This window comes from Anomalospiza imberbis, chromosome 5 (genome assembly GCF_031753505.1).
Source record: "Anomalospiza imberbis isolate Cuckoo-Finch-1a 21T00152 chromosome 5, ASM3175350v1, whole genome shotgun sequence".
Taxonomy (NCBI): domain Eukaryota; kingdom Metazoa; phylum Chordata; class Aves; order Passeriformes; family Viduidae; genus Anomalospiza; species Anomalospiza imberbis.
In genome coordinates, this window is record NC_089685.1 from 1460325 (window position 1) to 1487465 (window position 27141).

Below are 27141 nucleotides of genomic sequence, written 5' to 3' on the forward strand. Positions count from 1 at the left end.
CCACGGTGGCATTCCGTGGGGCCAGATCCCAACAAAGCCCTAATTAGGGATTTGGGTTGTGGCTCCGTGGTTTCGTGGGGCAGGTGGCAGTGGGGGTGACACGTGTGATCTTCCCAGTTTTAGGGGTATTTTGGAGAGGATTGGAGCTGTACAAAGGAGTTGGAGGAGTCCCCCCACAGCCTACCCGGCCCCAGGCAGATCAAAGGCGCTGAAGGAGGATCCCCGTGCAGGTCCCGGCAGATCCCGGCTGTCCGGAGCTGCCGCTCCTGCTCCGAGCTGCCGGGGCCCTGAGTCTCCTCCGGGGCTGGATCCAGGGTGGTGACGTGGGGCTGGATCAGGACAGGCATGTGGGGTCCTGCCCTGTTACTCAGGGGTGAGGTGAGGGTTCTCCTCACTGTAAGGTTGGGTTTACTCATCTCTTACTCAGGGTGTAAAGAGGGGACAGTGACAAATGAGGGGGTGTTTCTCCATGTATCCATCCATCCATCCATCCATCCATCCATCCCTCTTTCTCCTGTGCCCACAACAGTCCAGTGACCTTCACCAGCCGGATCAAGGAGCTGCTGGACCAGGAAGTTCCAGGACAGAAGATAATTTGACTTTCTCAGCTACGGGAAATCGGCACCAGCTGATCCCAGTTTAACTCAGTGAGGAATTCAAACTGTGGGATTTGGAGGGAAGGGCACAACCCAAAACCCAGCCCACGGGACAGCTGAGGGACACCTGAGGAATGGTGGGATAGATCTGGGAGGGGATTGCCCTCCTGGGGAAAACCTCACATGGAAAAAGCTCTGGGCGTGTGGAACACTGCAATTCCCAGGAGGAATTGTGGGAGCCGTGCTGGGAACCTGTCTGGTGAGAGGTTTTGGGGAGGGGAGGCCCTGGCAGCTCCTCCTGTGCTAGAGCTGCCCTAATTATGTCTGATTGCCCACACTCGCTGCTCTGCTCCAGATTTAATTAGATCCACTCCAAACTGCCGGGAAGAGCCCAGGGGAGGCGGAGCTGGCTCGGATCTGCCTGGGAGAAGCAAATCCTGACAGCTCACCGGGGTTTGGAGGCCTGGGAGGGTTCAGGTGTTGGTTCAAACTGTGGCAGAGGGGTTGGAGTTCAGGATTTGGGGTCCCTGTGTCACCTGGCTGAAGGTGGAGGGGTTGTGCTGTCCAGGGTGGCCCTTGGGGCGGATCAAAGCTGGAATCTGCTGCTTCCTTCCCATGAAATTCCCGTGACTGGCATCCCATTGCTGGCATCCATCATCTCCCATCCCATCCCACAGATCCCACCCCATCCCTGTGACCAGCACCCATTGCTGGCATCCATCATCTCCCATCACATCCCCATGACCAATACCCATCACTTCTCATCCCGTTCAATCCCATTCCTATGACCAGCTCCCATCACCTCCCATTCCATTCCATTCCATTCCATTCCATTCCATTCCATTCCATTCCTCTGACCAACACCCATTTCCAGCACTCACCATCTCCCATCCCATCCCATCGACCAGCACCCATTGCTGGCATCCATCATCTCCCATCCCATCCCGTGGATCCCATCCCCATGATGAGCACCCATCATCTCCCTATGACCAACACCCATCCCATCTCATGCCATTCCATTCCCATCACCCATCCCAGTCCAGAGATCCCATCCCATCCCCATGAGCAACACCCATCACCTCTCATCCCATCCCATCCCATCCCATTCCTTTACATCCCTGTGACCAGCGCCCACTGCCAGCGCTCACCATCTCCCATCCATCCCATGGATCCCATCCCATCATCAATTTTCAGGATAAGGTCAAAGGCAGCCCTTGATTTTGTCTGTGCTTAACTGCGCCTCATTTCTCAGGATAATTATCCCAATAAAACTTCCTGCTGGCCCATAAAATCCCACGATTTATGGCCCAATCCTGTTTACAGCATCCGGGGTGGGCTGTGGGGTAGGACAGGGAAGGGGAGACCACCGTGCTGGGATCAGGAGCACGCAGCCGCCACTGGCGGGTTTTTGGCAGCTGAATTTCCCGGGAAGTCTCCACCTGGAGCTGGAAAAGTTGCGGCTTTGATGAAGGAGGGCCCCGTTAAAGCCTCACACGGAGTTTTCCAGGCTCGGTGTCTGGCTTTGAGGGGCCTAATCCAGGGAGCGGGGGGAAAAATTCCCCCAATCCAGAAGGTGAAAAGCTTCCAGCTGGATTCTCCCGAGGCGGCTCGGCTGCCAACGCCAGCCCAGATGTGCACAGATGTGTCTGGGTTTGCAGCTGCAGACACGGCAGGGGGTGGGAGGGGGATGAATTCATGGAAAAAGAGAAAGTTGGGAGCTGGAGAGGGAAACGGCTCCGACAGGGAAAGCTCTGTGGGGCCCCATGTCCCTGCAGGAGCCCAGACTGATCCCAGGAGCGGCTGTGGGGATGGGGAGGAATCTCCACAAATCCCTCAAAAACTACGCTGAGGTTTAGTGTGGAAAATGGGATTTTGGAGAGGGTGGGCTTGGGGTTGATCCCAGAATGGCTACGAGAATTCTGGGGCTGTTGGGAGTAAAATTTGGGATTTGGTGGTTTGTTTTAGACTTTGCTTCCATAGAGATTCCCAAATCCAAGGGCGAAGCAAAGGGCAGCTCCTAAAGCTGGAGCAAAGGGACCCTGATCCTCCATGTCCCCGTGGAGAAGAGGTTGGGATTGGGATGTGGGAATTCTTGGAGAGGACTCTGTCCCACAGTGACCCCGGCTCTGATCCCACCTGGAAACCCTGGAGGCGTCGGCTCCACTCCGGAGCTGGGTGGATCCCGAGGGCAAACACGGATCCGGGAGCTGCTTACCCAGGGCGGAGGTGCCACATCCGTGGGCATGGACACGTTCCCAGCCCCTTCCTGGCACAGGGATGTCACCACAGGTTCCCCTCCACCCTTGGGAATTTTATCCCGCTCTATCCCAGGGTTCCACACCCATGGGATGGGGGGTCTTGGCTCAGCAGAGACATGGAGAGAGCCGGGATCCCATGGAATTCCATGTGAGGAATCCAGGGGAGCAGGGCTTGTTTAGTCTGGAGAAGGGAGGGCTGAGACGGCTGCACATTCCTGCAGGAGGGACGGAGCAGGGAGAGGAACCAGCATTTGTGGGGAATTATTTAAAGGGAAATACTTCCAAAGGGAATTAAGGATTTTGGCTGATTTGCTGTCGGCTGCAGGATGAGGAGACACAGATTCAGCCCGGCAGACAATCCATGGGATTTCCTCTCCCTGTGCTCCAGCAGCTCACTGATGCTTTTTTGCAGGGGGAGCCGTTTTTCCAGCTTCTCCCTGCTCGGGAGGGGCAGAATTCCCTCTGGATCAAATCAGCTTCAGAGGTCAGAGCTCCGCTGTGAATCCTGTCCCTAAAACCGAGCTGCTCCTTCCCTGCCGGGGGAGCGGAGCCAGCCTGGAGCTGGGATCGCTCTCCCTGGGAGAGATCCTGGCATCCATCACCTCCCATCCCATGGATCCCATCTGTAAATGTGTAAATCCCATCCCTGAAACTGAGCTGGCTCCTTCACTCCTGGGGGAGCGGGGCCAGCCTGGAGCTGGGACTGCTCTCCTGGAGCTGCAGCTGAGCCCGGATACCCCATACAGGGTCAGGCTGGAGATTTTTGGGAAAACTGGGAAGACTGGATGGGTTTATCCTGGTACAGCTCCCTGGAAGTTTCCTCGGGATCAGCCCAGCAGGAGCCCCCTTCCCAAGGATTTAACATTTACTAAATGAGGACCCTCCTGCTGACAGGGGTGAATCTTCTCCGTGGGCGAGGAGAATCCCACTGTTCCCTTTTCCCCGAGGAACTGAGCAGAGTCCATAAACTCGGCTGCTGTGCTCGTGTCCTGCCGGGACCCAGCAGACCAACAGGACATGGAGCTGTCCTGCCTGGACATGGAAGAATCATGGTGGGAGGACAAGGGTTCCTCCTGGAGCCTCCGCTTGGAGAGATCCATCTTGATGCAGAGCCAGCCAGAGCCATCACATCCCTCCCTCCCAGGCAGGACTCGGATGAGGCAGGAGAGGCCGTCAGGAATTTAATGGAACTTGGCACTGGAAACTGTACAACATTTACAGAGAACCACACGCTGTGTCTATGTACACCCTCTGCCCGTTCCCAAAGTTCCCAGCCGGATACGGGACAGGCAATGGCAATCCTTGGACATGGAGTCACCAACAAGCTCCCCAATCCTGGATTTCAGGTGACAAAGACAGCAGGATTTCACTCCCCAGTCCTGGATTTCAGGTGGCAGGGATTGCAGGATCCCAGTCCCCAATCCTGGATTTCAGGTGACAAGGACAGCAGTATTTCACTCCCCAATCCTGGATTTCAGGTGGCAGGGATTGCAGGATCCCAGTCCCCAGTCCTGAATTTCAGGGATACCCTGCTGTGCTCACAGCTGTCACCACTTTGCTTCCCAGGACACTCTGCAGCGCCATTCCCAAGCTGGGTCTTTCCCTGGATTTTCCCTGGATCTTTGGAGCGCTAGAAGATGGCAGTGCTGCCACCCTGAGTATTTATAACCACTCCTTCTCCTTTCCTCACACCTCCAACACTTCCTCTCCTCTACCTTTCTACAACATGCAAGAACCCCTTGGTTGCCCTCCAAGTCCTGCTTCCCAGTGGGAAGTGTTTCATTTCCAAAAGGCAACAAAAACACGGAATCTACCCTTGCTCCCTGCTACTCCCTCTACTCACTGCTCCCCAAACCCTTTACAACGTGCCTACAACCTTCCTACACCCTAGAGTAAAGCAGTTCTCTTTCAGTAGTGTCTCCCCCCAGCCCGTGGATTGCTCCGGGGTGATGTGAGGGCAGCTGGGACATCACCCCTCGGAGCATGAAGGATCAAGTACTGGAAAGGAAATGCCAAGTCTGAGCAACAAAAATACAAAAATAAAAATAAAAAAAAAAAATCAAAAGAAAACAAAACAAAAACAACCCAAAATCCCAACCCCCAAACTCGAAACAAAACTAATAAAAAAATTAAATAGTTGGCAAGATACAAGAGTGAGACAGAGGAATGTACAAAGGACACACAGAGATCAAAGATTCCAGTAGGTGAATTGAGAACCTGTTGAACTTCGGGTCTGTTTTTATAGGATTTTTCCTTTTGGGAAATTTGCAGGAATTACCATAACCACTCACCAGAGTGACTTCAGGTGTTGAGTACTTTAAAGGACTTTTGCAGTGTTGATCAAAACCCCCCGTGCTGCCTAAAATTCCACTTTATTTCCCATCCTCTACCACAGCTGTGGAAAACTCGCAGGAACCCAGATTTGCTCTTCCCATCTGCCACGGGGGTTTCAGAAACCCCTCATGGATTCAAAGTGTAAGAACAGACCCCAGTTCAACAGTAACTGCACACCAGTAGCTGCCATTCCAACATAAACCCAGGATCTGATCCGCGGAGCGGCTCCGGAGGCGCTCCCGGTACAAAAATGTACACGAATTATTTATAAATTAACAGTTTTCCCCCAGGGTGGCACCGGGGCTCCTTTTTTGCCTTACACCAGCGTTTCTTTCCGCTTCCCGCTGAGCTGCTTCTCCCTGGATTTTCTGTGCCCGGATGAGGTTCTGTGGGACTTCACCCCTTTGGCTTCCTCCGAGTCCAGGATGGAAGCGCACTCGGCCGCGCTCTCATCCAGCTCCATCTGGGATATTCCCGACTGGCGCTTCTGGGCTGGGATGTTGGGCACAGAGGGGTTGTTCTCCTCGGACTCCTCGCTCAGCTCTGGCAGCTCCTTGAGCTCGGGGGCGGGAATGTTCCTCTGGAATGGGGCGACGGCTGTGCGGATGCAGTTCACCCACTGCTGCTTGTGGAAGACGTCGTTGGCCTGCAGCGTGTGGGACTGGCCCAGGCTGGGATCTTGGAAACGGACACGGAAGATGTTTTTGGCTGGAGATAAAGGGAAAAGCAGATCAGCTCCGAGTTGACGTTTAGGGATTCCATTGGTAGGTTTGAAATCCCAACAAATCCCCCTCCCAATCCCAAAAATCCAGCAGGGAGACAAAGATGTTTTCTAACCCAAGCCCCGGCTGTGAATTCATGGACACCGCGGACTGGCTGACTGGACCCATACCTTTATCAGAATTTCCAAAAGCTCCTCGGAAGGAGCCTCCCATTTTGACATCTCCATCCTGGAGGTCTTCAAGGAGCAGCTCCTGGACAGGGATGGGCTGGCGGTACACCTGGAACGCCTGGCGCTCGTTGCGGGTCACTGGCCGTGTCAGCACCAGGATTTCTTGGAAGAGGAAGACGTAGAGCTTCTGGAAGGGAAAACATTCCAGCATTCACTCTGTATTCCATGAGGTCACACATCCTGTGGGATTCAAGGCCACCTTATCTGCAGTTTCACCCACAGTAATTTTCAGACTCTCTGGTGACAATGCCAAGGTCTGGCACACACCAGGATTACATCAGCAGCTTTATTGTTTTATTGATCCTTAGAAAGGGAATGATGATTCCCAGGTGCCTGGGATAGGACGATTAGGAGCCATATCTTTCCTGTGTGCATGGAATGCTTCGTGTGCAGGAGTAAAACAGCCAATCAAACAAAAAAAAAAACAAAAAAAAACCCAACCAAAACCAACAGGGAAAACTTGAGGAGATCTGAGGTTGAAATCAGGACAAAAGGCAGCAAAGCCCGGAGCGCAGTGAGCGGGAGATAAACTCCAGGCAGCCCAGCCCAAAGCCAAACAGGCTTCTGCAGGAACCCTTTTGTTTGGAAGAGCCAGGGCTCCTAATGGGGAATGTCAGAGCCTTACTGGGAAGTAAACAGTGGCAGGAAATCCCTCTGGATGGAGAGCACTTTCTGTGGGCCTTCTGTGCTAATGATTTTCCAGCTTCCCAAAGGCAATTGTGGAGCTGTCAGCAGGAAACTTTCCCTTACACCCTGAAATGAGGCTGACAATAAGGGATTTTCCTCTGTTCTTTTATCCAATATCCAAACTGTCCCTAAGGGTGGAAGGCTCTCAGTCCTGCTCTGAGTTTAAACCAGCTCTGAGGGAAGGCTAGAGAATTAATTAGTAAAAAACGAGGTACTTACGTGACCATTTTTATTCTTCAGCTCCCCGTGGCACAGTAAAGCTTTGCTGCCTTCAATCCTTGGATCCTTCTGCTTCTCATCCAGGTATTCCAGCTTGTCAATGTAGTACTGGCACTCAGACTCGCCCTTCTTCAGGTTGATGTCAGAGAGGACTCCTTGGATTATGGATATCTAAAAACCCAAACACATGATTAAGAGGGATTAACTGCTTCCCTGTGTGACCTCTGCTTGTGCTCCTTCACAACTCCAAAGGATGCAATCCACACGGATTGATCCCTCACTTTCCCTGTCACAGATTTGTGCCCCTCAAGAAAACCCCCCTGGGAACTGCTGAGGGTTTAAGGAAGATTTCGGCAGCTCCCACATCGTGTCCTTGGGTCAGAACAAGCAAATCAGGATTACTCACAGCTTCTTCCAGGATGTGGATATCGGGATGGTCTTTGGGAGTGTGCCTCAGGATCTCCTTGAGGAGCAGGGGGTATTTGACCAGGCGGCTCCGAGGGATGTCCAGGAAGCTCCAAAGGTCCAGCTTGCGGCTGAAGGGAGACTCCAGGCAGCGCTGCAGGAAATCCTGCACTCTCCTGTCCTGCTTCTTCTGATCCAGGAGTGCTTTGGCTGCCAGCTGATTGCTGCAGTAGCCTTTGTAGGCGTGGAGTCGGGGTAACTACAGGGAACAGAGGAGATTTAGGAGTCAGATTCCCTGTGGGAAAAGCAGGTGTCACTAACATGGCAAACTCGTGGAGTTCTACAGCACTCATTGGGGTATTTTTCCCAATGAAAAAGATAAGGGAGGATCTTGTGAAGAGGTTGAGCACCTGGAGCTCATGAAGCTCCCAATGTTTGGATGAGCCCATGAAGCTCCCAATGTTTGGGATTAACAGGGATAACACTCCTGCACTCACACTGGGACAAAGAGTCCAGGAGACACAGACATTTCAACCCTAAATCAGCAAATCATTCCAAGTCTCTGGGGTGAAATCAGGGCCAATTCCAGCTGATAGAATCCCATTGTTTTCAGCATTGCCAGGATTTCCCTTCCAGTCTTGCACTGATGGCCACAAAAGCCCCAGAGCTTTGCAGCTTCTGCCTTTAAATGTACTCTAAACTCAGCTTTAGCCCATTGATTCCAAGTTCTGAACTCACCCACTTCACAAGGATGGGCCCAATCTGCTCCACTGTTCCATCTGGTTTTGTTGCTTCTCCCAAACTTGCCAGTAAGTCTGGAATGGGAACAGGGAAAGAGGAATTGCACCAATGCCCCAGTGAGTAACAGGAGAAAGCAGAGAGGTTAAATCCTCCCGAGGACAAGCCACCCAGCTGCTCTTACCTTCGTGCAGAGGAATGTAGGAATCCAAGTCCCCAAAAATGTGGGTGAGTTCCTCCTCAGACATGATGGAGAGTTTCAGCATGGGGTCATGGTAGGCCTGTCAAATAAAATGTATTCAAATAGATTCAAATGTGCCAAGCCCCAAAGCTGACGATTTAAACCGATGTACCAGGTTAAAGAAGTGAAGGCAACAGAAAGAGTAACACTGATTTGATGCTAGAATATTCCCTCTGTGTGAAGTATGGAGGACTTAAATGAAAAGCATTTTCCTGTCTGGACTGTTCCCAGCTGGGAGAGGGAGCCCCCAAGCAGCTCTGCACAATCCTTTTATGGCTGGGTTTGCTGCAATCATACCAGTGCTGGCCCAGTGCTCACGTCAGCTTTCTGGGCCAGCTTTCAAACTGGGGGTTCTGGGGCTGATAAAGCTCCCACGTCATGTTTGCAGGTGCAAAAAAAAACCTCATTATTCCCTGGAATGTCGTCACCGACTGCAGGAAAAATCCCACTCACCTTTCTGGCCAGCTTCAGGTCTTCAATCAGGTCCTGCTCTCCCCTGGACATTTCATAGATGGCCTGGGAGGAAGGGGAGAAAGCATCCAGAGTTATTTGGAATCCCAGTCTTTCTCAGCAAGAGCCTTTCAGCTCCCATGATGTACAGCCTGCCCTGAATAGGCCTTTGGCCACCCCAATCCCTCTGTGGCACCCGGGCATGACAACCCCGAGTAAATCTGCTCTCCTAGCCCTGAGAAAGCAGCTTTGCTTCCAACTGTGTGAAAGCCCGGATGGCCCCTGCACGAGCCAAATTAAATACTAGAGCCTTTTAAATCACTGCTTTTAGCCAGGCAAGGCTGCAAGCACAAAACCCCCGAAACCGCAGAGGTCAAATCCCAGGCGGCTTCCGGCAGCTCCTGTGCCGTCTCCAGAAGATTTGTCCAAGATCTCCAGGAAAAAGGCAAGCCAAGGCCTTGCTGCTTGGCTTCCAACCAATTGTCAGGAGCTTTAGGAGAAAGACAGCTGGCTCTGCGAGGAACCTGAGGTTGGGGCAGCTGCGGAGCAGCCAGCGGGGCTGGGATTTCAGGAATGCTGCAGAAAGTTTGGCATCTCCAAAGGGCCACACTGGGGAGATGAATTCCAGAGTGGAATCCACCTTTTCCCATAGCTGATGCAGACATCAATCTTAGGTTTAGGTGCACAGGAAGATGCAGTCCCTCCCCAAAGGTTGTTACTCCTTTCCCAGCAAGGGAAGGGACAAAAGGCCTCAGCTGCTCTTCCCAATCCCGTTTTCCATGGGCAGTTACCTCCTGGCGCTTGATTTCTTTGGTGCTCAGGGATTCTTTCGTGTTGACATCCAACATTTCAGACCAAAGGACGCTGTTCCTTCTCTTAGGGGGAGTAGGAGCAGCAGACCTGCTGCATGGCTTCTGGGCACAGCCAGGGGATTTGCTGTCGCTGCGAAGGGTGAACGACTGCAGGGATTTAAAAAAATAATGAAAAATACTATTAACAAACATGGAGAGCCAACATTTCAGGAGTATTAGATTATCCATCCCATTCCCAATCCTTCATCCTCCTGGGTTATCCAGGGCCGGAAAACACACCCAGACACTTTTCCTCAGATAAAGGAAAGCTTTAATCAAGCTGCTGAGAAAGCCCAGAGCTTGGCAAGGTTTTCCATGCCCCTCTCCCTGCACCGATACGCTGGGGAGGAAGATGGGAAAGCAAAGCTTGGCTTTATTTCCAAGGTATGAGGAAGTAAATAAACGAGGATCGTAACTCTTGCTCTGAAGAGGTTAATGAGAAGCCACTTGAACTTTGCCCCGGTGTTTTGCAAGGTTCCTAAAAGCCAGACGTGCTGTTATCTGCAGGTGTGAGCACAGAGCTCCTTGGCAAACACTGCTGTGCCAGTGCTGGGCAGCAGGGTCAGCTCTCATCATGCTGCAGCGCACGTGTGCCCAGGCCCGGGGCAGTTTATCAGCTCTTTATCTGAAGCACTTGATTTTATTTACTTTTGAACCTGTTTGTACAGCACTTTATACCTGTGCACTCCTGAGGTAGCACTTTCCATCCCCAAGGCCCAAGAAAGCTCACACAGAGCTCCAAGAGACACCTCAAAACCCCACAGGGTGCCTGTTTCACCCCATCCAACCAATCCCTTGCCCACATCTCCAGGTTTTACTCTGTTTTTACCTGGATTGTCTGCCCAAAGCGTCGAACCGCCCCATTTCTGACAGGAGAGATCAGGTTTGCCAGGGAGGTGACTCGTGCTAAAGGCCGGACCCGTTTAGTGCTTGGCTCCTGCAAAGCAAGCAGAGAACAAATTGTCCTGGCTGTGCCTCCCTCGGAAATTTCTCAGGCAGCTTCCAAAAGCACAAACCCACTTAAGGAGTGGCAAACACAGCAAGGAGAGTGTTTGGAAGCAGCCATTCATCTTTCAAGGCTATAAATATTTGTCTGAACTTTAAGGCAGCAATTAAACTGCAGAGGTTTTTGCCCAGTGTTAAAAGAGGTGAGAGAACATCAGTGAGAATTCAAAATAGGGCTCCAGCAGAGACTGTTATGCTTTGAACAGAAATAGATTAAAGTGTTCTCTGACACTCTGTGGCAGCTAAAGATGGAGCTGGGATCTGCTTCTCCATTTTCTCATCTTTTCCTCTGGAGAAAGAATGTGTTTTTCCATTTTATTTTGGAGAGCAGGGCAGCAGTGGGGGCCCAGCACAGCCTCGAACAACCAGCAAACAACCACAAGCTGAACATTCCTGCGAGGGACACGCACACAGATAAAGCTGAAATCCTTCAGTTTGCAAAGTTTCCTCCTCCTCCTGCTCTCCCCCACCCTCTGCAATGACTGCAATTTTTCTTACACATTGTTTAGATTTGAAAGTTGGAGCTTCTGCTTTTCTCCACCGCTAATCCCTGCCGGGAGCTCAAGTCTGTCCCGACCCAAACGCTGCCAAGAAAGAGGAAACGCCCCTGGAAAGCTCCTGCTGCTTCAGTTTTGAAAATTCTGTTGGCAACTCGACGTGTTTGACATCAAAAATATCGTGTGGCGAGGGCTGGGCAGGAAAGGTGTGCACAGAGGGAAGCTGGGAAGAGATGGGCTCCAAGTTAAGCCTTGGAAAAGGCTGCAGGACTGTCCTGGTGCTCCCAAACATCTGGCACAGGGTTGGACGTGACTCATCCTCAGGAGACTGCTCAGCACGAAGCTCGATCAGGACAGGGAAGCAGAACAGCCTCAGTTTGGGTTCATCTCAGTTAAAACTGGTTAATTATTGCTGAATTCATACTCTTTCAAAAGGCAGAGGCTGTGGAGGCTGCTGAGGACGAGCTCTGGGCTGTTTCCATTCCCAGCCCAGCTTGGTGGCCAAACCCTTCACCCAGAAGTGACAAATGTTGAAAACAAAACTTAAAAAAAGAAAAAAAAAAAGGGGAAATAGAAACACACAGAGCTGGATTCCAGTCATGAAGACTGAAGGAGCATAAAAGCTGTGTATGTGTGTGTGTGTAAGATCTGATTTCAGCAACTCGACCCCAGCAGCAGCCCTGCCCACACGCCCTGTTGGGCAATAGAGGAGGAGGAGGAGGTGAGCTCACCCTGAGCTCAGCCTTCAAACTTGCAGGGGGGGAACATGAAAAGAAACAGTTTATGAGCCGTGCAGGAAGAAAAGAGCTCTTGGCACAGCACAGAGCTGTGCTATAAGCAAATGTCAGAGTTAGGAGGGTACCATAAAAATGGAGAAAAGCCATAAAAGTGTCCTCGATCATGGGATCCTTGGCTGGGTTTAAGTGAGACACCAGGAACTCCAAGTGGGACACCAGGAACTCCTCCACTGAGCTCAGGACAGGGACAGTCAGGAAAAGGTTGGAAAGTTAGGCCAGGCTCAAAGACAACAAGGAAGGTTTACTTTATTGCAGATGCCTCTGAGTGGAAGAAAAGGGAGGTGTTTACTTCTAGAAAGTGCAGGATAAATGCAGGATGGATAAATAAAGGGACGTGGGCCAAGACAAGCTTAACAAAGTGCAGGACTGAATCAGGGAAGATGCAGACACAAAGCCACCCACGGCTCCGGCAAGGCCAGGGATAAAAATAACTTGGAAAAGCAAAATGTGACACTGAAAATGAAAAGCAAGGAACCTCAAGCCCTGGGGAGGCTCCAACAGGTCACTGGTGAAGGGTCAGCGCTGCAGCTCTGCAGAGATCCAGTGACAGGGCCGGGAGCCCAGGGCCGTGTGGGAATGTGGGAATGCCTTCCCAGCACATCTGTGCCCGGCTGAAGTGACACGTGCACGTGCCCAAGGGCTGGCAGCAGGAATTCCTCAATTCAGCTCAGCAAAAGGCCATTTTATCTCTCTTAAAGGAGGGGGAAAAAAAAAAAAAATCCCACTTTGTGTCTGAGCGCTCCTCAGACACGGCCCGACTGCCAAAAAAACCCATCTGGTTGTTCTTCTCCTCCTAAAGATCGTTTGATCCAGAGCAGGGAGGAGGAAAATACAATCCCTGTGCTTGGAAACTCCCCCTTGGCTGAGCCCTGTGTTTCAGCCCGGGGTCACGGACTCCCCGTCCGGCCGGCGCGGTGTAAGCCGAGACTCCGGGCGGTTCATACTGCGGATAACTCGGGCTCAGGAGGGCTTTTTTTTTAGCTCTGTACTTGCAAACAATGACTCTCCTGTGTCCACGCCGTCTTCCTTTACAGGAGCCAGATTACAAAAAAGTCTGGGAGGCTTCTGTAACAATCCAGGGGTGTTACAGCACTCACAAATAATTAAAACCCCAGCGGGGTCAACAGCTCCATCAGGAAATAGTGTTTTTCCAGAGAACTCTTTATTAAAAGTGAATTAATACACCACGAGAGCAGCCACTACAGCTAATTTTGTGCCAGGCGAGATTTCACACCCCTGAAATTCCTTCAAGTGCTTCTAAGTGCAGGTTAACTCATGAAAAGATTGCACCTTGCTGGAAAGAAAACCGGGCTGTACTTTTGAGCAAGGTTTTTTTTTTTTTTCCAGCAGCACGCCCACAACCTTTCCCCTGTGCTGGGTAATAATTAGTGGTTTTTACAAGGATCCCTTGCTCGAGTGCAATTCCTACGTGCCGCACACAGTTCACACCAGCCCCACACGAACACGGTGAGCAATGGCAAAACCACGCGTGACAAAAGCTTTTCCTACCGAGCCAATTCAGCAAAAAGGGCATTTTAGTCAGCAACCTGAATAATTCCTGCCAGAAGTCACCAGCCACCTGACCACCTCCATGGAAGATCCACGCGCAAGGGGCTTGCTGAGCCTCAAGCTGAACAAGCAGACCTTTCCCAAATCCAACAGCCCATTCCCGACTGAACTCCGGCTCAGACAGAAGTGCTGGCTCGCTTCAGAATTCAGAATTAGAGGCGATTTACTCCCCTGCCAGAGCTCTGGTTCATGTTACTTCTCCCCCAACATCTGGTTTCCCTTTCGCACAATGAGATTGCCCAAGTTTGGCTGTTGCAAAGCCGGGATCTGCTGAGGTTGGTGACTCGGCGCTGAGCCCTCAAACCCCAGCCATGTCTGGAGACGCCTTTTTTTTTTTTAACTTTTCCACCTCATCTCGCCACTAATCTGAGCAATAAACCCAGCCCAAGGCAGCCGGGCCCTACCTGGCTGCTGAACTTTTGCTCCTGTCGCAGCAGGAGGCTTGGGAACACCTAGGAGGAGCGCAATTATTGCCATCTGCATAACAACACGCGATAAAAATAACAATGCTTCCATCAAACAAACCAGCCCTCAAAAGCCCGACGAACCCAACGAGGGGTTTTTCTAAAGCAGCAAAACAGCACCTAATTAAGAAAAATCCTGTCAGTGGAAAGATCGCTGAGAGACAAGCGATTTTTTAGTGGAAAGAGGCAATTTTTAAATGAAAACAGGCCAATTTTTAATGAAAAGCCACCTGGGGGGAGCGGGGTCAGGTGAGGCACCGAGATTGGTTTTGGCTCAGTCTTTGGGGGCTATGAGCTTAAATATATATATCTATAACGTATATATATATATATATATACAAAATGTATACCTATGCATACAAAAAGACATATACATATATGGATTTAAAGATATATACAATATATACATGGCTGGGTGAGGCGCCGACATCGGTTCTGGCTGCCTGGTCCCACTCTTTGGGGGCTATGAGTTTAACTATATTCCGTATATATATATAACCATGTAAAATATAAGTATACATAGAGATGAAGTTAAACATAGAGAGAGAGAGAGAGAGAGAGAGAGAGAGTTTTTTAAACCGCTGGCTACTCGGCGCTCTGTCCGGCTCGCCCCCTCCCCACAGACGCGGAGAACGGGAAGCTGAGGGGGCTTCCCCTCCCCACTCTCCCCTCAACTAAATCCCATTTTCCCCCCTCTCCAGCCCCTGTTCCGCTCACCTCCTGCTCCCTGAAGTGCTGGTTCTGCGCGTCGATGACCCGGATAGTCCTTTTGATGGGCAGCAGCCCGCCGAGCTCGTCGTGCGCCACCATGGCCGCAGCAGCCGCCGCCGACCCTCCCTCAGCCCGCGCTCATCGCGCTCTGCGCCCGCCGCGCGCCGCGCCCCCGACCTCACCGCAGGGGGCGGGGCCACCGCACAAACCACGCCCCGCCGACGGCAAAGCCACGCCCCCTCGGTGCCCGGGGCACTGCGGACCCTCCCGGAGCCCCAAATTCTTCCAGAACTCTCCCAGAAAAACATCTCCCGAGAAATGCTCCTGCTCGTTCCTCTGAGTGCTGTGTGCAGCTGCGGGCTCCTCAGGACAGGAGGGACCTGGGGCTGCTGGGGCAGGGCCACAGGAGGGATGTGAGGATGGCTCAGGGCCTGCAGCATGTCCGTGCCCAGCAGAGGCTGAGGGAGCTGGGGCTGCTCAGGGCAGAGGGGACACGGCTGAGGGACCCCATCCATGGGGATCCGTGTCCACAGGGAGCTTCCAAAGGGCGGAGCAGGCTCTGCTCCGGGGCCCAGCAGCGGCACCGGGGCAACGGGCAGGGACTGAGCCCAGGAATTCCCCCTGCATGTGGGGCAGAACTTCATGGAACTCACAGAACCCCTGGGCTGGGAGAGACCTCCAAGAGCATCGAGTCCAGCCCAGCCCCAACAGCTCAGCCAGACCCTGGCACCCAGTGCCACCTCCAGGCTCTTTAAACACATCCAGGGCTGGTGACCCCACCACCTCCCCGGGCAGCCATTCCAGAACTTTGTCACCCTTTCTGGAAAAGCTTTTTCCTGATATCCAACCTGAATTTCCCTGGGCTCAGCTTGAGCCTGTGTGCTCTGGTTCTGCCAGTGCTGCCTGGAGAAAGAGCCCAGCCCCAGCTGAGCACAGGCACCTTTCAGGAGCTGTGGAGAGTGCTGAGGCCACCCTGAGTCTCCTTTTCTCCAGGCTGAGCACCCCCAGCTCCCTCAGCCGTTCCTCACAGGGTTTGTGTTCCCAGCCCCTCTCCCTCCTCTGGACGTGCTCGAGCATCTCAACGTCCTTGCCGAGCTGAGGGGCCAGAACTTCTGCCCTGGGCAGTGCCCAGCCCTGAGCAGAGCCCAGAGCGGGGCTGGAGTCTCCTCCCTGGGGACATTCCAGAGGCACCCGGGCACTGCCCTGTGCCCTGTGCTCTGGGACGGCCCTGCTGGAGCAGGGAGTGGGACCAGTGACCCACTGGGTCCTTTCCAACCTCACCCATCCTGGGATTCTGTGAAAAACGGGACCTCCAAGAGACTCTGCTGCAAGGAGGGCAAAGAGTCTGTCCCATCCCACAAAGCCAAGCATACATTTGATTTTTCCCCCCATTTTTAGTGTTTTTTCCTGGCACTTACAGCCTGGCGGGACAACCTCCTTTTAACAGCAGCTCTCCTTGCCAACGCTGGAGTATATAAAACCTTTGCCGCTGCAAAATGTTTTAAAAAAATAGTAATTCTTGTCTAGACCTGTGCTTTTGAGTCTGCTCTGTGCTTTAAAGTTGTGCTGGCACAGCTCTGGGGCTGGGCTGAGCCTCTCCCCCTGCTCTCCCAGGGGAGCCTGTCTCGGCAGGCCCGGCTGGAGCTGCAAAGGGTTTGGATTTTCTGTTTGTTTGTTCAAGTCCTTTTATTCCTGGCACTGCTGCAAATCTCTGAAATAAAAGCTTTCTTGTGCTGGTAAAAATAAACTTCAGTTGATTTGGCTGCCTACCTGTGCTGACCAAGCTGCTGCTTCAAGGAGAGAAATTTGGGGTGGGTTCCAGCAGGACGTTTGCAAACAGCGTTTTTCGGAGTCAGGAGGAGGAGAAAAAGGAAAATCCTGCTGTCCCCTCCCCTGGATTTCTAATTTTTGGCTTTGTTTGCTTCTCTCAGCAAATCTGCACCCACTTAACCTCTGCCATGCAATGCCAGGACATTGATGATTCCCAGAAATTCAGGATACACTGGGTCTCCACTTGCTGAAAGGACAGGCTGTGACTCTTCCAGACACAAAAATGCTTTCCTGGATTACCGAAATCCGCTATTTTTAACACCAAAGTGACGCTGACTCTGGGGAGGAGCAGACAAACCCTCCCTTGACTTGATCTTTTTTTAGAGACTATCAAACCCATTTCTCCTGAAATCCAAGGTCCAAGCCTCGTTAAACTCAACCTAAAGACTGAGGAGCTCATTTCTTTGCAGGGAGATGGCAAAAGGCCAACTAAAACCCGGGGATGAACACCTGGGAGTGAGAGGAGCTGTGAAGCAGAGTCACACCGAGGTGACACCGAAACACTCCTGGCGTGTCCCATGTCCCAAAGCTCCTCCTGCCGCCACCTGAGGCGTTTGGTGACATTTGGTGACGCGGGTGTTGCGTTGTCCTCGGGCAGGGCCGCGTGGCGCGGCCACGGGTGATCCCTGACTTTGTGGTGACACCTGGGGAGGTGACGAATTCGTGGTGATGCAAGGCCCAGGTGAGGTGACGGTGAGGAAACCTTCCTGGCCTGATGGGACAGAGCTCCAGGGCTAGCTCTGGGCCAGGCAGAGGGATTTGTGTCCTGGGAAATGCCCTGCCTTTGGAGAGACGCCTGAGAGCCACCAATGCCCTGAGGAGCTGGTCCAGTCTGAGGTGGGATGGTTTCTGCGTGGCAGTTGGATCTGTACAGGTCATCAGTGACATTCTGGGGCAAAATCCATCCTGAGTGGTGGAGATGAGCACCATAAACCCATCCCAAGGGATGGACATGATCAGAAATCCATCCTGAGGGATACAGATGATCATCATAAATCCATCCCGAGGGATGGACACGAGCACCATAAATCCATCCTGAGGGTTACAGATGGTCATCATAAATCCATCCCAAATGGTGGAGATGAGCACCATAAATCCATCCTGAGGGATGGAGATAAACACCAAAAATCCATCCCAAGGGATAGAGATGAGAACCACAAATCCATCCCAGGTGATGGACATGAGCACCATAAACCCATCTTGAGTGATGATCACCATAAATCCATCCTAAGTGGTGGAAATGATGACCATAAACCCATCCCAAGGGCTGGAGACGAGCACCATAAATCCATCCTAAGTGATGGAGATGAGCACCACAAATCCATCCTAAGTGATGAAGATAAACACCAAAAATCCATCCCAAGGGATGGAGATGAGCACCATAAACCCATCCCACAGGATGGACACGATCACCATAAATTCATCCCAAGGGATGGAGATGATCACCATAAACCCATCCAAGGGATGGAGATGATGACCATAAATCCATAAATCCATCCCAAGGGATGAACTCACAGGGAAGGCCATAAACCTGGAGAAGCCTGCAGACAGCCAGGCTGGGATGTGCCCAAGGACAGGTCCAAGAACCCTTTCCCAGGATCACGTCCCCGGGACGCCCAGTGTGGCTCTGGGCGTGCTCAGATTCCTCCACGTTCCTCACCTGCCTCTGCTCCGCTTCTGCCGTGGAAGAGGGAATATCTTAAATTTACTGGAGTTCATTTGGCTGCCAACCCATCCTGAACAAGGCCGTGCAACTTGGGAATGCTCAGATAAAAGCCAAAATATGGGAAAAAGAAGGAGCAACAGCCCAGCTTGATGGACTTCCCTGTAAACCCTGCGCTGTCATTCCAGTTTCCCTCCAGCTCGGGACACATCCTTCGATCCACGAGATCTCCCAGTGCTCCCTTCCCACTCTTCCCTGTCCTTCCAGGAGCCTCAGGAACGCAGCCGGGCCAGGCCATGGATACCAGACATGGATACCAGACCAGTTCTTCCTGCTTTCCTGCCAGGGGGTATCCACAGCATTCCTGGCCTGGATTCCCATGGAGATTTTAATTTCCAGGAACAAAACCCCTTGGTGACTCCTATCTTGTTATCAAATCAGGGAGCTGGGAAGAGTTGGAGTGACAGGGAATCACCCAACCCTCAGCTTTCCTCTTGTTTTCAGGCTGGGATTTCATTCCCACAGAGCTGTTTTCCTTGAGTCCTGGGCAGCCTCATCCCTGTGACATTCCTGGAATTTATTCCTGGAAGAGCTGCCACCAAATAAAAATCCTCTCTGGAGTATTGCCATGCCAATTTGTTATTTTGGCCCCAAAGCATCATCCAATAAAGGATGAATTCTGAAGAAAACGCACACTGAAATTCCATAATTCCAGCATGCAATTCCAGGCTGATGGAGGTTTTTAGGGATAAAAATACTGGGTTGTTGAAGTGACACCTGGCATCTGCCTCATGCCAGGGGTTGCCAAAGTGTGGCCATGCAGGAATGTTGTCCCCAACAGCTGAAAATGTCCCCAGGGTGGACACACACAACCTGATCCTGCCTTTTCTCTTGGAAAAACCCAAGGAAATGAGGTGTTGGAGCAGCAGGAAGACATAAACATCTTAGCAGGAATGGGATCTTCAGCCCATCATCAGGAGAATCCTTAGAGCACCCTGGTCTGGCCAGGCCATGAATCCTAAATGATGCCTCAAGGATTTAGCTTTTGTATTTTTCAGATTCTGTGTGTGAGTCTGAGCTTCACATTATGGGATGGTGAGCTCTCTGCACAGAGCAGGGAGACAAAACAATTCCTGCTCCAGCTGGGCACCAAGGACAAATGATCCAAACCTCAGGCCCAGGAGCACAAACAACGTGGGCTGAGGAGAGAAAAACAAGCAGGATGGGACTGCATGGGCTAAAGCTGGAATGGGACAATGAACTCCAACGTGCCAATGGAGCAGAGCTGATCCCAGTGAGAGCCCCCGGGAGCGCTCGTGCATTTTGGGACCATTTGGGTTCATCTTGGGTGCAGCCCTGGCTGGGCTCTGGTGCTGCCCAAGGTGGATCCATGAGAAGATCCTCGCAATGAATCCCTGCTTTGTTCTTTAGCTCTGCCCAGCCTCTGCTCCATCAAGCCATCAGTTTGTGGTGACCACGAAGGGACACAAGGCATTTGGGAACCTCCTGGACCAGAGCCAGAGGAACCCAGTCCAGCTCTGGGATGGCTCCATGTGATCCCTAATCCAAGAGCCAGGAATCAAAGCTCCTGGTTGGAGAGGAGAAGATTGGAGCTGGGGCACTGCAGAGCCTGGTGGGTATTCCTCAGTGGGCAGGTTTTTGCCAGTTTTCCTGGAAAAATCCAGATCCTGGAACATGGAATCCATCAGGATTCGATTCCTTCCAAGCAAGAACCTGGGACATTTTAACCCCTTGGGCGGCTGCGAGTCTCGGGGAAAATGAAATCATCCAGGCCATCCCCATTTCCAGTTTGCAATCCGATTTCCTGGGAACTGCCAGCCACCTAAACCATCCCTTCCCAGCTATTTTTACTGGGGTATTTTTAGTGGAAGGCGCAGAACACTCGAGGATGGGATAAATAGGATTTTCCACTCCGGGCTTTCGCCATCCATGTTCGGTGGGACCCCGAGCCGAGGCCGTTTACTGGCCACGAGATGTGTTTATCATTCCACTCCTGGATATTTATATTCCCAGCCAAATTCGAGCATGATTCTGGAAAATGAGCAAAAGTAGGCAATGACCCAATGAGAGACCATTGGGTCATCCAAAAACTTTAGGAGCTGCTCTGGATTCCAGCGTTTTTTTGGGATGCTGGGAGCTGACTATAATTAGTAGCCACTCAAATCCTTTAAACAGCCACAAAAAAATCAACTCTGACTTTGCTGAAAGCCAGCCTCGAGCAATTTGGGAATATTTAGGGAAGGTAAAATCCGCCCTTGAATGTTTGGAAATCTTTAGGAAAGGTAAAATCCACCCTTGAGGATCTGAGAATCTTTAGGAAAGGTAAAATCCACCCTTGAGCATCTGGGAATATATAGGAAAAGTAAAATCCCTCCTTGAATATTTTGGGAGTCTTTAGGAAAGGTAAAATCCACCCTTGAGCATTTTGGAATATTTAGGGAAGGTAAAATCCACCCTGGAACATTTTGGGAATCTTTAGGAGAGGTAAAATTCCCCCTTAAGCATTTTGGAATATTTAGGAAAAAATGAAATCTCTCCTTGAATATTTTGGGAATATTTAGGAAAGGTAAAATCCACCCTTGAGCATCTGGGAATATTTAGGAAAGGTAAAATCCACGCTGGAACATTTGGGAATGAGCTCCCCCGACCTGCCTTGTGCTGGGGCAGAAAAGCAATTTCCATCTCATGAATATGGAATGAGAGAGCAGAAACCACGGCTTGGCCAATCCAGGGATCTCATTAAGCACAAAATCCCTTTTTTCCCAGGGATTAATGGAGCAAGAAGCTCCAGTTGCCTTCAGCTCCCGTGCCAGGAGCTGTTTTTCGGAGCTGCTGGATGGGATCAAAGTCGATTTTCAAACACAAATTTGTAACTTATGCACGGGCACGTTCCTGCAGGGATCGGACACGCCCAGAAAATTCCCATAAAAACCTTCGGGATGAGGGAAGGGGAGGTTTGGGTGTTTCTTTAAAGCTCGAGGGCATGCTGGAATAGAAGGAGGTATGGTTTGTTTGGGTTTGTTTTTTTTTTTCTGGTGTTGTTTGGGGAGGATTTTTAGGCTGGGTTATCCCTGCCTGAAGCCAAGGGGTTTTGGGAGGAATTACAAGGGTTTTGGGAATATTTATAAGGTTTTGGGAAGAATTGCAAGGTTTTTGGGAGGAAAGAGAAGGTTTTTGGGAGGAATGAGAAGGTTCTTGGGGAGAATGAAATTTGTGGGAGGAATTACAAAGTTTCGGGAGGAATGAGAAGGTTTTGGGGAGAATTACAAGGTTGGGGAGGAAAAGAGAAGGTTTTTGAGAAGAATGAGAAGGTTTTGGGAAGAATTACAACATTTTGAGGAGGAATGAGAAGGTTTTGGGGAGGAATGAGAAGGTTTTTGAGAATAATTACAAGATTTTGAGGAGGAGTGAGGTGGTTTTGAGGAGGAATGAGAAGGTTTTGGGGAGAATTACAAGGTTAGAGAGGAAAAGAGGTTTTTGAGAAGAATGAGAAGGTTTTGGGAAGAATTACAACATTTTGAGGAGGAATGAGAAGGTTTTGGGGAGGAATGAGAAGGTTTTTGAGAATAATTACAAGATTTTGAGGAGGAGTGAGGTGGTTTTGAGGAGGAATGAGAAGGTTTTTGGGGAGGAGTGAGATTTTTGGGAAGAATGAGAAGGTTTTGGGAGGAATTACAAGGTTTTTGGGAGGAGTGAGAAGGTTTTAGGAAGAAAGAGAATGGGAAGAATTACAAGATTTTGGAGAGGAATGACAAGGTTTTGGGAGGAATTAATATTTTGGGGAGGAATGAGAAGGTTTGGGATGAAAGAAGGTTTTAGGGAGGAATGAGAAGGTTTGGGGAGGAACGAGAAGGTTTTTGAGAATAATGAGAAGGTTTTTGGTAGGAATGATAAGAGTTTTGGGAGGAAAGAGAAAGTTTTTGAGAAGGTTTTGGGGAGGAATGACAAGATTTTGGGATGAAAGAAGGTTTTAGGGAGGAATGAGAAGGTTTGGGGAGGAACGAGAAGGTTTTTGAGAATAATGAGAAGGTTTTTGGTAGGAATGATAAGAGTTTTGGGAGGAAAGAGAAAGTTTTTGAGAAGGTTTTAGGGAGGAATGAAGAGATTTTGGGAGGAATGAGAAGGTATTTGGGAGGACTCCAGTCATGGAATGCCACTCATTGATGGCTTCAAGTGGTCTGCACTGGCAAGAATCCAGGATTTTCTGGAAACAAGGATTTCCTCCCCCTCTCCTCTCTTTTCAAAGTAATTCTCATTAAAAATAAAATTAAATCAGTGTTTTCTGCCTTGCCTGGAGATGTTGTCCCCACCAGCTTTACCACCACAGCCTGTTCCTTCTTCCCTGCCAGGGCGTTGGGATGAGATGGATTTAAGGTCCTTTCCAACCCAAGCCATTCCATAATTCCACTGCCCAAACTCCTCCAGCTCCAGAAGTTGGAAATTTGGGCTGAAATCCCCCCTAAAACGTGAGGAACACTTGGAGAGGACACAGCTTGGGGGAGAGGGGTCAGTAAAAGGATCCTCACCGAGATTTCTCTTCCCTCCAGAAATACCTGTCCCTAAATCCTCACAAGGACAACCCAAGAGGAGAAAACATCACCCAAAAAGTGATTTTTTTTGCTCGTTTTGCCTCGGGGGAAGTTGAGTCTCTGCCCTGGCAGGCGCTGGCAGTGTTTATTTAGTTGCTAACAACCATCAGGATCCACACCCAGCCCTTCAAAAAACACCCTCCTGCTTCCGCCCTGACTCAGCCACACCTCACACAGCCCCGGGGGCGGTTTGGGATCACCAACAGTCCCAAACGGACCCGAAATGCAGAGATTAAAGCAGGAAAAACTGAATTTCCTGCCCTCCATTCCTATGTTTGTTATGGTCATTTATGGGGGTGATTTGGGATCACCGACAGCCCCAAACTCACCTGAAATGCAGGAATAATTCAGCTTTAAAGCAGGAAAAACTGAATTTCCTGCCCAAATCTCCCTTTTTTTTTTAAGAGTCAGTTTTGGGGGCAATTTGGAATCACAAACAGCCCCAAACTTACCTGAAATGCAGGGATTAAAGCACGAAAAAGGGAATTTCCTGCCCTCTATTCCTAATTTTTATAGTCAGTTATGGGAGTGATTTGGGATCACCAACAGCCCCAAACTCACCTGAAATGTGAAATAATTCAGCTTTAAAGCAGGAAAAACTGAATTTCCTGCCCAATTTTCCCAGTTTCTTTATAGTCAGTTTTGGGGGCGGTTTGGGATCACCAACAGCCCCAAACGGACCGAAATGCAGAGATTAAAGTAGGAAAAACTGAATTTCCTGCCCTCCATTCCTATGTTTGTTATGGTCATTTATGGGGGTGATTTGGGATCACCGACAGCCCCAAACTCACCTGAAATGTGAAATAATTCAGCTTTAAAGCAGGAAAAACTGAATTTCCTGCCCAATTTTCCCAGTTTCTTTATAGTCAGTTTTGGGGGCGGTTTGGGATCACCAACAGCCCCAAACGGACCCGAAATGCACAGATTAAAGCAGGAAAAACTGAATTTCCTGCCCTCCATTCCTATGTTTGTTATGGTCATTTATGGGTTGGGATCACCAACACCCCCAAACTCACCTGAAATGCAGGAATAATTCAGCTTTAAAGCAGGAAAAACTGAATTTCCTGCCCTTCATTCCCATTTCTTATAGTCAATTATAAATTATATTCTAGAGCAGCTCTAGGCATGATCCCAAGAGAAAATTCCTGATTTTCTCCCCAAAGGAGGCACAAGAGAAGAGGCTGAAGGAATCCTGCTCAGATTTTGGGAATATTTGGAAGGTTTCAAAACAGAAGTCTCAAAGATTTGCTGGAGCTGGTTGGGTTTTGAGTAAAAAGCAAGGAAATAAATAAATTTTATTTCTAAATAAATAAAGGCATTTCATGCCTCTGGATGATCCCCCTGACCATTCCACATCCCACATTCCCTGTGTGTGGAATAATCTGGATATGGGAGCTTTAAAAAGCATTGCTGGAGCTTTTCAGAAGAAAATCCCAATTAATAAAAGAGATCCCAGTTGATAAAAATAAAATAAAACCCAATTAAGTAAAAATTAAATAATCCCCTTATCTTTATGTTAAAAGCATGTGGGGTAGGGTGGCAAATTGGGGATTTTTCAGCTAAATTTGCTGGAGCTGAAATCCCATTTTTGCAGGAGATTTAGAGAAAAACCCTGGAAAATCAGTTTATCAGGGGCTAAAAATATACATGGTTTGATCCGTACGCGATTGAATTATTGTGATTTTCTCTTGTGATTTTATTTCAGCTGGGATGGAGCCAAATTTGTGGTTTTGGGTTCATTCTGGTTAAACGCAGGCAGAGGAGAGAACAATTTGGGGACAGCTCAGTGGGGCTCAGAAGGGCTGGTGGTGATTTTGGGAAATCTGACAGGAATATTTTGAAACTTTAAAAATCCTGGGGAGTTGGGATCAACAAGTCTGGAAATTACAATTCCAGCAGCACAATTCATGTATTTTAACAAAAAAAAATTGGAATTCCTTTGGTGGGTGTGCCTCCAACTCCCACAGGTCCAGCAGAGGCTGATCCTTTTTAAAGAATAAATTAAAAAATGAAGTGAAAGAAAAGCTGAACTTTAGCCCAGGGATTCCCCTTTTTCTCTGTGAAAATGATTGTTGCTATTTTAATTTCACAATTGCTTGGTGGGAGAAACCCTAACACAGGGAATTTTTTCTCCACGTGAAGAGCTTGTCCAATTAAAAAACAAAAAAAAAAAAGAAAATAAGAAAATCTTCCTCCCTTAGGGCAGATTTCCCTGTCTGAACACTCTCATTGCATCAGGAACCCAGAATTCCCTCAGGAACAAAACAAGTCTAAAAAAATCAGGTTTGGAGGGTTACAACCTCTATTTTTTTTTTTTTTTTGCTCTCCTCCCATCCTGGAATTTCAGGATCCAGGTTGGAGAGGTCAAAACCCAGAATTTGCCTGGGCAGGATCCAGCAATGCCAGGGGAATAATTAATTCTGAATAAATAACCCAGAATAAATAATCCAGAAAAATGAATTCTGAATAAATAATTCAGAATAATTAATTCAGAAGAAATAATTCCAAAGAAATAATTCAGAAGAAATAATCCAGAAGAAATAATCCAGAAGAAATAATTCAGAATAATCCAGCAAAATTATTAAGAAAAAATAATTCAGAATAATTAATCCAGAAGCAGTAATCCAGAAGAAATAATCTGAGTAACTAATTCTAAATAAGTAATTCAGAAGAAATAATCCAGGAAAAATATTCAGACTGAATCATTCAGAATAAATCATTCAGAATAAATCATTCAGAATAATTAATTCTGAATACATAATTCAGAAGAAATAACCCAAAATAATTAATTCAGAATAATTAATTCCGAATAAATAATCAAGGAGAAATAATCAAGAAGGAAATAATTGAGGGGAAGAAATTAATTCAGAAGAAATAATGAATTCAGAAATGCAAATGAGGTGACATCAGCAGGGTGCCCTGGTCATGAGGTCACACAGGAAATGCCCCACTAGCAAATTGCCTTTAATCTCAGCCTAATAAACCTTAAACCCCACTTAGTTAAGCTTCAACTAAAGAGGTGTTAGACAGGAAAATTCCCTTTTCTCTTCCTGTCCCCATCTGGACACACAGATGGAAAATGGGGAGGAGTTTTTCCCCAAGAAAATCGGGAAAAGCTTCACCTCCTTCAGGAGGGATGAAGGAATTTCTCCTTCAGAAAACCGGGAGAAGCTTCACCTCAGGAGAGATGAGAGAGTTTTTCTGTCAGGAAAGTGGGAAAAGTTTCATTTCAGGAGGGATGAAGGAGTTTTTCCATCAAAAAATAGCAGGAAAAGCTTCACCTCAGGAAGGATGCAGGAGTTTTTCCTTCAGAAAATCAGGAGAAGCTTCACCTCAGGAGGGTTGAAAGAATTCCTCCTTCAGAAAAATGGGAAAATTTCACCTCAGGACAGACAGAAGGACACTGGGAAGGAATTTTTCCCTCAGAAAAGCAGGAAAAGCCTCGCCTCAGGTGAGATGAAGGAATTTTTCCCTCAGAAAAGCAGGAAAAGTTTCACGTCAGGAAGGATGGAGGAATTTTTCCCCAAGAAAATCCGGAAAAGCCTCACCTCAGGACAGTGGGAAGGAATTTTTCCCCAAGAAAAGCAGGAAAAGCTTCACCTCAGGATGGATGAAGGAGTTTTTCCCTCAGAAAAGAAGGAAAAGCTTCACCTCAGGAGAGACAGATGGACAATGGGAAGGAATTTTTCCCTCAGAAAAGTGGGAAAATTCTCACCTCAGGACAGTGGGAAGGAGATTTTCCCTCAGAAAAGCAAGAAAAACCTCACCTCAGAATGGATGAAGGAGTTTTTCCCCAAGAAATTCAGGAAAAGCTTCACCTCAGGATGGATGAAGGAGTTTTTTCCTCAGAAAAGGAGGAAAATTCTCACCTCAGGATAGATGAAGGATTTTTTCCCCAAGAAAAGCAGGAAAAGCTTCACCTCAGGACAGTGGGAAGGAGATTTTCCCTCAGAAAAGCAGGAAAAGCCTCGCCTCAGGTGAGATGAAGGAATTTTTCCCCAAGAAAAGCAGGAAAAGCCTCGCCTCAGGACAGTGGGAAGGAGATTTTCCCTCAGAAAATCAGGAAAAGCCTCACCTCAGGATGGATGAAGGAAATTTTCCCCAAGAAAAGCAGGAAAAGCTTCACCTCAGGATGGATGAAGGAGTTTTTCCCTCAGAAAAGGAGGAAAATTCTCACCTCAGGATAGATGAAGGAATTTTTCCCCAAGAAAAGCAGGAAAAGCTTCACCTCAGGACAGTGGGAAGGAATTTTTCCCTCAGAAAA

General features: G+C 49.3%; 1 protein-coding gene and 1 long non-coding RNA gene across 3 annotated transcripts in view; both read right to left on the reverse strand.

Annotated features, from left to right (window-relative positions):
- Positions 1-4737: 4737 nt before the first annotated feature.
- The window catches only part of NET1 (neuroepithelial cell transforming 1), a 63678-nt gene continuing 41274 nt past the window's right edge, over positions 4738-27141 (reverse strand). The window contains exons 1-10 of one of the 2 annotated variants that reach the window (XM_068189364.1): positions 14781-14938; positions 10561-10668; positions 9672-9839; positions 8884-8946; positions 8374-8470; positions 8190-8266; positions 7453-7710; positions 7047-7217; positions 6081-6267; positions 4738-5896 (exon numbers count right to left, since the gene is read on the reverse strand). In XM_068189364.1, coding sequence (XP_068045465.1) covers positions 5505-5896; positions 6081-6267; positions 7047-7217; positions 7453-7710; positions 8190-8266; positions 8374-8470; positions 8884-8946; positions 9672-9839; positions 10561-10668; positions 14781-14873 — 1614 coding nt within the window. In that variant the 5' untranslated portion in view covers positions 14874-14938 and the 3' untranslated portion in view covers positions 4738-5504. Of the gene's footprint in view, positions 5897-6080; positions 6268-7046; positions 7218-7452; positions 7711-8189; positions 8267-8373; positions 8471-8883; positions 8947-9671; positions 9840-10560; positions 10669-14780; positions 14939-27141 lie in introns of those variants that run through there. The other variant, XM_068189363.1, reaches the window with a different exon arrangement.
- LOC137473583 (uncharacterized) lies at positions 13176-14161 on the reverse strand. The gene is made up of 2 exons (XR_010998873.1): positions 14004-14161; positions 13176-13324 (listed from the first exon to the last, which is right to left on the reverse strand). It is a non-coding gene; the product is annotated as an uncharacterized lncRNA (long non-coding RNA).